Source organism: Panulirus ornatus, chromosome 6 (genome assembly GCF_036320965.1).
Source record: "Panulirus ornatus isolate Po-2019 chromosome 6, ASM3632096v1, whole genome shotgun sequence".
Classification (NCBI taxonomy): domain Eukaryota; kingdom Metazoa; phylum Arthropoda; class Malacostraca; order Decapoda; family Palinuridae; genus Panulirus; species Panulirus ornatus.
Window position 1 is genome coordinate 31,845,768 of NC_092229.1, and position 11,161 is coordinate 31,856,928.

General features: G+C 38.3%; 1 protein-coding gene across 1 annotated transcript in view; it reads left to right on the top strand.

Moving 5' to 3' along the window:
* LOC139748897 (S1 RNA-binding domain-containing protein 1-like) overlaps window positions 1–11,161 on the top strand; it is a 714,827-nt gene that overhangs the window by 362,585 nt on the left and 341,081 nt on the right. The window contains exon 7 of the mRNA XM_071662261.1: window positions 5,440–5,599. Within this exon, the coding sequence (XP_071518362.1) occupies window positions 5,440–5,599 (160 nt within the window). The remainder of the gene's footprint in view (window positions 1–5,439; window positions 5,600–11,161) is intronic.

Consider the following 11,161-nt stretch of genomic DNA (forward strand, 5'->3'; position numbering starts at 1 on the left):
CGAGGGTTTACTGTAACAGTAGTTTCAACAACATTATATGATTTTGAGTCATGGACTATTGATAGGGTTGTGCGAAGGAGGGTGGATGTGTTGTAAATGAAATGTTTGAGGGAGTATGTGGTGTGAGGTGGTTTGATTGAGTAAGTAACGAAAGGGTAAGAGAGATGCGTGGTAATGAAAAGAGTATGATTGAGAAATTAGAAGAGGGTGTTTTGAAATGGTTTGGACATATAGAGAGAATGAGTGAGGAAAGGATATATGTTTCAAAAGTGGAGGGAATAAGAAGCGGGAGACCAAATTTGAGGTATAAAGATGGATTGTAAAGATTTTGAGTGATTGGGGCATGAATATGCAGGAGGGTCAAAGGCATGCACAAAATAGAGTGAATTCGAATTATGTGGTGTACTGGGTTTGACATGCTGTTACTGTTAATGAACCAAACCAGGGCATGTGAAACATTCTGGGTAAACCATGGAAAGGTCTGTGGGGCTGGATGTGTATATGGAGCTCTTTATGTGTGTGTGTGTGTGTGTATGTGTGTTGATACTTGTTATCACACTAGTCCTTGATGGTAGTTATAAAGGTGAAATTGCAATTTAGAAGGAGTCCAGATGATTTTATTTAACATGTCATTTTTCTATACATGCAGCACTACATATTTTATGGAGACAGTTCGCACTCATCAGGTGCAAACAATTCATAAAGTTTTTAAATCCTAGCACCACCCCAAAAATTCCATCTTCCTTGTGCTATTCTTGAACATGCACTGGCCTGACCATGAAAGGGAAAGTAGGGGGTGCCTTGTGGTTAAGGGAGGTTGACCTAAGTATCAAGATGTGTGTTCAACTATTTTTCTTATGTTATCGTTTCTTGACATTTCTTTCATAATGATTTGCTTGATATTAGTTTGTGCTTGAAAGTTCCTTGGGGACAAATTAAAGTTCTGAGTATTAGCAATTAAGACAGATTCAATGATATTATGGGGTGCATAATCAGATGAGTAGTACAATATGACTGAGTTGTTAAGGTCTACAGTGTGATTGTTTTCATGACAATGTTTAGCAATTGCATTACTGTGGCCATCCCTGCATACTGAATGACTGTGCCAATAGTATCTCTCAGTTAGTTTTACTGGTGTAGCCAGTATATACATCTTTGCATGCCTTACATTTTTGTGGAGGAAATACAGCACCCAAAAGTGAAATTCCAAATTGAAGTGGCAGTCAGAATGAGCAAAGAAAGAATTTCCTTCTTTAAAGATAGCTTAAGGCATACTGAAGAGGGTTGCTGGTAATCACAGTGTTAGAAAAACTAGTTACAGCATATGGTATATGATGATTTCTCCCTAAGAGCATTATATGCTTGTACCCACAATAAACCTTAGCCATGTATCGTCTTTGAAAATATGTAGGATGGACGGTTTTTTGTGGATACTGTAGATTGTAGCTAAGCGTTTGTTTGAGTAGTAGGAATACAGTACAGTATTTTCAAAAGTGATTACATTTGTAACTAAATGTTTTCTTAACTTACCTATACATATATTTGAAAAAAATTGGAAATGAAAAGATTCATCCTTTGGAGCACTTCAGTGAAAATTGTGTAAGGAAAGAAATTAATATCATTAGTACTAAGATATAAAGAAATGCAATATAGTAGTAAAACAAAACATTAGTCAAACCTGTAGATTCTTAATCCAAATAAGCACACTAATACTTTAGTTGGTGGAGTATGTAGACAGGCAGATGGCTGATGCACAACTGACAGCTATGTAGTCTGTGGTCCTGGGGTAGTGGGGACCATAGTATGGTATCTACATATGGCGAATTTTGGATAATTTCTCTCTGTATTTCAATACAGTCTAGTATTGATTTTTTGTTGAGACAATATACAGCACAATAACTTAATAGCTAGATGAATGAATGATTTAGTTGGAATTGATTTCATCATGGTATTTTGATGTTTTCTCCAAGTTCTTCCTTAAATCATAGATGATGGAAGTATTATCACAATATTCAGCATGCATTATTTTCTTTGAAATCCCTTTATCAGGCTGCTTTCTTGAGGACAGTAATGGTAACATGCCTACCCTAGGCAGGACTGAACTCATTAATAGGGAGTGATCTCTTCTTGGAATCCATTGTGATGGCTTAAATGTTATAACCTGTCCACACAGGGAAGGTCATAGGGAATATCAGTGTTCAACAGAAGAAGGATGCTGATCCAATGAGTATACTGTGCTTGATAAAAGCCCCACGGTTACCTCAAGTGATTCAGAACTGCAGCTGAATATTTCATAACATTCTTTGTAATTGCTTAGTTTCATAGTTTTGATATTGTTTTATCTATTGTTTTCTTACATTTTGCAATGAATTACATAAACCATAAGGTATACATAGATGCGCACACAAAAATAAGTTACTACGTTAGCCATGTGCTCACGCTGTTACGATAGCTAATCGCGGCTGAACTTGTCATGAATAAGTTGTCTCTTCTTTGAGTAAACAATGACAGTCTTTACTTTTTCTTTGTTTTTCAGTCTTTATTGTTTTATGTATTGTTTGGTACAGTTTGCAGTAAGTTATATAAACTTTACACATGAGGTGAACATGAAAGCAGATGAATATGTGTACAAAAATGAGTCACTACGTTAGCCCTTTGACCATGGTGTTACAACCGGCAATCCAAGCTGAACTCATTCTGAGGAAATTTTCATTTTTTTTATTATATATTTTGCTTTGTCGCTGTCTCCCGCATTAGTGAGGTAGCGCAAGGGAACAAACAAAAGAATGGCCCAACCTACCCGCATACACATGTATATACATACACTTCCACACACGCACATATAAATACCTATACATCTCAACGTTTCCCCTTTTAGAAAGTTAAAATACAAGGAGGGGAGGGTTTCTAGCCCCCCCCCCCGCTCCTGTCCCCTTTAGTCGCCTTCTACGACATGTGAGGAATGCGTGGGAAGTATTCTTTCTCCCCTATCCCCAGGGACGTGTATGTATATACATGTGTATGTGGGTGGGTTGGGCCATTCTTTCGTCTGTTTCCTTGCGCTACCTCGCTAACGCGGGAGACAGCGACAAAGCAAAATAATAAAAAATAATAAACATCTCAATGTATACATATATATGCACACACAGACATATACATTTATACACATGTACATAATTCATACTGTCTGCTTTTATTCATTCCCATCGCCACCCCGCCACGCATGAAATAACAACCCCCTCCCCCCTCATGTGCGCGAGGTAGCACTAGGAAAAGACAACAAAGGCCACATATGTTCACACTCATTCTCTAGCTGTCATGTATTAATGCACCGAAACCACAGCTCCCTTTCCACATCCAGGCCCCACAGAATTTTCCCATGGTTTACCCCAGACGTTTCACATGCCCTGGTTCAATCCATTGACAGCACATTGACCCCGGTATACCACATCGTTCCAATTCACTCTATGCCTTGCACGCCTTTCACCCTCCTGCATGTTCAGGCCCCGATCACTCAAAATCTTTTTCACTCCATCTTTCCACCTCCAATTTGGTCTCCCACTTCTCCTCGTTCCCTCCACCTCTGACACATATATCCTCTTGGTCAATCTTTCCTCACTCATTCTCTCGATGTGACCAAACCATTTCAAAACACCCTCTTCTGCTCTCTCAATCACACTCTTTTTATTACCACACATCTCTCTACCCTGTTATTACTTACTCGATCAAACCACCTCACACCACATATTGTCCTCAAACATCTCATTTCCAGCACATCCACCTTCCTCCACACAACTCTCTCCATAGCCCACACCTCACAACCATATGGCATTGTTGGAACCACTATTCCTTCAAACATAGCCATTTTTGCTTTTCGAGATAATGTCCTTGACTTCCACACATTCTTCAACGGTCCCAGAACTTTCGCCCCCTCCCCTACCCTTTGATTCACTTCCGCTTCCATGGTTCCATCTGCTGCCAAATCTACTCCCAGATATCTAAAACACTTCACTTCCTCCAGTCTTTATTTTTGCTTAGTTTCTTTGTCTTCATAATTTTTTGTATATTGTTTTACTGCATTTTTCAGAAAATAATTGAAAAATATCTCAGAACTATATGTATGTAAATGTGTATTTAGATTTGAGATACTAGGTATGGTGGGCTGACCTTTGAGTACCCTAATGACGACAACACATGATGGTAGAGTAGTATTTTTCTTAACCATAGAAATTTTGCTGAACTCGGTCAAATTTTTTTTTTTTCAGACCATGGGAGTTTCCTAATTATAGATCACCTTATTAATTACATATCACTGTATAACACTGGCTAAATACATACTGAACTAACCCAACAAGCACTAAACATCCAACCTCTCAACTCAGTCTTAAACTCCAACCAACTAGACATACACTCATAAGAAACCACACTCCCCAGTCAGACTTGAGTCACTCTATCCTGTCCTCACCATGGACATCATTCATCACTACCATACTATGAACACCATTTACACATATCTCAAGACCTTTCATGCCCATGATGCAACTATGTTAAAGAAGACAAAGAGTGCTTACTTCTTACTTGCTTGCAGTCTCCACATACAGACACACAGAATTACAACACTTTATGATTTATGGTCCCATCCACTGAATATGGCCAGAATCCTGAGTGCTAAAGGAGCCTCATAAAGATAGAAGGGATTTTTGAGGCAGGAAATGATTAAGTAAACATAGAAAAATAATTATTTGATGTGGGGGGTAAATTCTATTTCACTTTTTCCTTTTGAATGAAATTGTCAGAGAAATCAAGAAGCAATAATATATGTTTTTATTGTATTTTCCTCTTAAAACTTTCCTTGCTTTTATTCAGCAAAACAGCACTATATATTACAGATTATGTTGTTGGTGAGAATACTAATTATGATAATCTTTTAATACTATTTCACCCTTTCCTGTTTTTAAAGGCAGCATAAGAAACAGATGAAGAATGGCCCCAGTACTTAACATCCACTCTCAGTCTGTTTTGTATGTTGCACCAAAGCCAGAGCCAGTTATCCATAGCCAACCCTGAAAGATCTTTCGATGGTTTCCCTTTGCCATTTTATATGGCCTGGTTCAGACCACCTTTAGTATTCCACATCCCTACAATTTGCTCTGTCACATGCATATATATCACCCACCAGCATGCCTAGGCCCTAATAATTCAAAGCCTCTTTCATGCCTTTTCATATCCTTCTTAGTCTCCCCTTGCTCCTTCCCCTTCAGACACATGACCAGTTAGTCATTGTTACAATGATGATTGATGATTTATTGGTTATTTGTTTTATTTGTTTTTAGTTTTTGTCCTAAAGCTTTTACAGATAACACTTTCTTTCAAAATTTGTTTATATTTTATCTAGGTCTTCAGAAAATTTCTTATTATTTCAGTATATATCTGTTGTAGGTTTTTCAAATGGCTGCAAAATTGGTGTTACAAGTCCAACAGGTGAGCAGCTGCTAACAACCACCATATACCCATTCCGTGGCAACCAGCACCTTCAGGCAGAGGACTGGTGCAAGGACCACAATGCCAGAACACTTAGGGAAATAGTCCATAAATATGGGTAAGTTCAAAAACACTAGTAGTCCATGCATATGAGTGAAATCAAAGATTTTTATCATGAGTAAATCTGTTGAATGTGGTACTTCTTTTAATTATGTTTATCCCCAAAGCAGGAACTTTTTAGAAAATAGAAAATCTTTATTTTTTCCGTACCATATGATAGAATTATTTTTTCTAGAACACATAACATATAAAACGATATGGTAGATCTATTCACATGAATGGTAAGGTTCACAGAAAAAATTTTCATGAAAGTTAAAGCTGTCTCTAAAGCTGACTCTGCCAGCTGCATGATGAATCCCTCGCCATATGAAGCAATATATAGACACTTTACAATACCAGTGTTGTAGTTTTGTTACACTTCCTAGTGTTACTCAGGACCTTTCTGAAGGCTCTTACAGCCAAAGGCTGCACTCTTTCTAGTATCAGAGAAGTGTACCCAGTAGATTCATATGGAGTGAGACTTTCACAAGACTGTACTCCCAATGATACAGCTTCACCAAAGTTAACTTGTTACTTGTAACCTTTAACAGGCAGAATCCAGTAACACTCAAGCATATATTCAGTTTCTTTACGCAATAATCCTATTCCTCCCTTTGCAAATGGTTGATATTTTGGTATATACCAAATATTTACTTAACACATTATACCCCTTTCTGTTTTCAGTAATTACTTTTTGTGTAGTACACCTAGAAATTTGGAATGTTAGATAGCTAATTCCTCATCATAATTGATTTGTTTCTTTTCTAGGGTATTAGATAACTTATGTATTTTGTCTTTTTTTACATCACAAAACAGAAAAATTTCCCTCCAAATCACTTGTGTTTCCAAGGAAGGAATCCCAGTCTCCTTATACTCAGCATAAGCGATTCAAAAATGCACAAACAATGAAGTGGAGTAAATTTTAAATTTTCTTTGAATTTCTTATGGGAACCTTCGAGCACTGGTCTATTTTTATGTAGCTTGTTACCTGTAAGTTACTCTTTGTTCATAAAATGGAGCTTAAAATGTTGCAGAAAGTGAGCTCAGGGCATAAATTTCCTGATGAATTTCAGCTCAGACTTCTCAATACTGGTCTATTATTTATTAATTCCAGGGTTCTTATTATTTGCCACCGTCACAATACACAAAAAACTTATACAATTCTTCCTGTGTGTTCTCTATGATCTTGGATAACCTGCTGCTTGGAGATGTTGGCTGCATTTTCTTCACAAAATCATAATAGTGATTTGTTTCAGTCTCTATCATGGCTGTCAAATCATTATCAAAATATTTGTAAGAAGTACTTTAGCTTGTCAGAATTATTGGTGACAAAACAGGCATCTGTTATACCTGAATTATTTCAATCAAAAAGAAATTGTGTTAGAGTGAAGCTGGCGACAACTATCCATGCACAAGGCAGATGGCTGATGTTACAAAGCATTTTCCTGCCTCACACTGGGACAAGGATTATCTTCATCTTCACTGCTAGCAATATCATGCCCTTTTTTCTCTTGCCTTGGTTATTCATCTTTGTGAAAACTACATCCACTTGATTAACTGCCACCCTCCTCTAAACTGTTTAGGTCAAGTGTGATAACTTGGGTTTTGTACAGTTTGTGCAAGGTGTTGTTACCTATACACTTAAGCATTGTGATGGTTACTGGCCACTTGAGCAGAAAAAAATTGGACATGTGTGGAAACCTTCTGACATGCCAGTAGGTGAGTTCTAATTATCACCCTATTGTCAGCCATGGAATTTTTAGAAATGAGGTCAATTCCCGAAGGTAGTGTCCCACATATGGGATGTCAGTAGTCAGCAATTAAAAGTTGAGTTCTTTACTATTGTATTAATTGTGAATCACCGAAATTCATTGGTGTTAAAGCTAAATCAATTTAGAGACATCTTATTTGAATTTTTTGACCACTTTTTGTCTTTTGCAAGAATCTTGTGAAAAAAAATTTAAACACAGCAAGGCTTTAACTTACTGTAGCAATGCATTCCTGGACAACCTGTAACAAGTCAAGTTTGTCCTGACAAATAATTGAAACCCATGTTATGAGGGAAGATATGTTTTTGACCAAATTTTTTCCAGTGTAACTTATGGATGTATTATACTGTACCTGAAACAGCTTAGCTCACCACCCATATGTAGTCCCATGCTCTATCATGACATAATTTGAAAAAGGTACTGTACTGAAACATGGTGATGTGTGTTTTTGGTGCTCTTTAAGTGGGATGGGATGGGCTCATGGGAGTTCTAATTAGGAGGGGTATTTGAGTTGTATACATCACCCTTGCATTATCTGATTTGCCAAGAGTTACCATATCAGAGGTAATGCAAATTATATTTTTTTCATACATGTTCACCATTTCCCGCATTAGTAAGGTAGTACTAGGAGCAGATGGAGAAGTGTCCTCATTTGCTCATATCCACCATCTGGTTGTCATCCATTGTGCACTAAAGCCAGAGTCCCCTATCCACAATCAGGCCTCACATATCTTTTCATGATTTTCACTGATTGTATCTTATTCCCTGGTTCAGACCACTGACAGCACATCATCCCTTTTATACCACTTTTCTTTAATTTGCTCCATCCCCTGTATGCCTGATCCCTTGCTGCATGTTCATGCTGTGAACCTTCAAAGCATCTGGCATTCTATCCTTCCACCTCCCCCTTGGTTTCCATCTTTTCCTTTATCCATCCACTTTTGACTTTTGTACTTCTTAGTCATCGTATCCCCATTCATCCTATCCTTAAGTCCAGATCACATCAGACCACCTTATTGAGCTCTCTCTTACATATATACTCCTCATACTACTAGACCTCTTCCATACCCATCATTTCTTATTTGATCAACCTTTCTCACACTACATATTGTCCTCAAGCATTTCATTTCCAACATATCCACCGTCTCTTATATGCTTTGGTCTGTGGTCCATGCTTCACTTCCATACAGCACTACAGGACTACTGTACGATCACACATAACACATCATAGCTCCTAAAGACAGTGACATCTTTCCATACATTCCTCAGAGTGCCTTTGACCTTTGCCTTGTCACCCACCTTATGGCTCACCTTAATTCTCATGTCTCCATTTCCTTCCATATCCACTTCCAGGTATCTAAAACACTCCATTTCCAGCAGGTTCTCTCCATTCAAAATCATACTCCAAATTGCATTTCTCTCCTCACCGCCAAACCAGATAACCTTGCTTTTATTTTTATTTACTCTTAACTTTTATCTTTCACACACTTTCTCAAACTCAGATACCAGCTTCTAGAGTTTTTCACTGAAATATGCCACCAGTTCATTGTCATCAGCAAACAAGAACTGACTAACCCCCTCAGCCTTCAACAGACTGCAATACTTAATAGTCTCTTCAAGACCCTTGCATTCACCTCCATCACTACCCCATTTGGAAACAGATTAAACAGCTATGTGACACCGCATACCCTTGCGGCAGACCCACCTTCACCTGAAACCACTCACCTTGTGCTCTACCTACTCACACTTGTCATACTCTCATAATAAATGCTCTTCACTGCATCTAGCAGCTTTCATCTCACACCATATATTCTCAGCATCCAAAAAGCATGTCTATCAACCTTATCAAAGGCTTTCTCTAGATCCATAGATGCCACAGACAGGTTGTTCTGTTTCTCAAAGCACCTCTGCACATTTTTTATAGAACACCTGATCCACATACCCATTACCACTCCTATGTACAGACCCTTACCCTGTTGATAATCACTTTCTTAAACAACTTACCCAGTACACTGAACAAACTTATGCTTTTGTTTTTCAAACGTTCACCTTTATGCCCCGTGCCTATACACAGTAAAACCTTTGTTGTCTGTAATTTAAGCTGCAGAAATGTTCAAAACAATGATATTTTTTTTTATTTTGGTTGACAACTCTCAGTCATTAAAAAAATTTGAATATTTGAATTTTTTTGTTAAAAGCATTTCATATCACATTTGCATCATACTGCAACAAATCCTTTACTCTCCTTCTAGTGTTTTGTGGGAATGGTGATTATTTACCACATCCTAAGAGCTTTGTGGTATATTGTTGCTTGCTGGCCTTGCACATTTGTGTATTTTGTACACCTTGTTTGGCTTACTATTGTGGAAAGTAACCCCATTCAAGCATCATCAGCAATTGCCTGATGATTCCTCAAAGACCAAAGCACAAGACAAATGTTTTAAGTCTCAAAAAGGAGATGGAATTCTGCAGAGGCTGTCTAAGAGCGAGTGGGCGAGTCCAAGGTGGCACCTATGAAGGACATTAATGATGTATTGTCATTTTCTTTCCTATGTTAATAAGATATTTTAAAGACATGTAGAATATTTCTAAAGACATATGAAGGGCATGTTAAGTGTCTGAGGTAAACCAGGGAAAGTTCTATGGGGCCTGGATGTGGAAAGGGAGCTGTGGTTTCAGTGCATTATTACATGACAGCTAGAGACTGAGTGTGAACGAAAGTGGCCTTTGTTGTCTTTTCCTAGCACTACCTCGCACACATGAGGGGGAGGAGGGGGTAGTTAATTCATGTGTGGCGGGGTGGCGATGGGAATGAATAGAGGCAGACAGTATGAATTATGTACATGTGTATATATGTATATGTCTGTGTGTGTATATATATGTATACATTGAGTTGTATTGTATATTTGTATGTGTGGATGTGTATGTATATACATGTGTATGTGGGTGGGTTGGGCCATTCTTTTGTCTGTTTCCTTGCGCTACCTCGCTAACATGGGAGACAGCGACAAAGCAAAATATATAATATATATATATAGGGGAGAAAGAATACTTTCCACACCTTCCTCACGTGTCGTAGAAGGCAACTGAAAGGGACGGGAGCGGGGGGGCTGGAAACCCTCCCCTCATATTTTATCTTTCTAAAAGGGGAAACAGAAGAAGGAATCACGCGGGGAGTGCTTATCCTCCTCGAAGGCTCAGATTGGGGTGTCTAAATGTGTGTGGATGTAACCAGGATGAGAAAAAAGGAGAGATGGGTTGTATGTATGAGGAAAGGAACCTGGATGTTTTGGCTCTTGAGTGAAACGAAGCTTACGGGTAAAGGGGAAGAGTGGTTTGGGAATGTCTTAGGAGTAAAGTCAGGCATTAATGAGATGACAAGAGCAAGGGAAGGAGTAACACTACTCCTGAAACATGAGGTGTGGGAGTATGTAATAGAGTGTAAGAAAGTAAACTCTAGATTGATATGGGTAAAACTGAAAGTTGATGGAGAGAGATGGGTGATTATTGGTGCATATGCATGCACCTGGGCATGTTAAGAAAGATCATGAGAGGCAAGTGTTTTGGGAGCAGCTCAATGAGTGTGTTAGTCGTTTTGATGCACGAGACCAGGTTATAGTGATGGGTGATTTGAATGCAAAGGTCAGTAATGTGGCAGTTGAGGGAATAATTGGTGTACATGGGGTGTTCACTGTTATAAATGGAAATGGTGAAGAGCTTGTAGATTTCTGTGCTGAAAAAGGACTGGTGATTGGGAATACCTGGTTTGAAAAGAGAGATATACATAACTATACGTATGTAAGTAGGAGAGA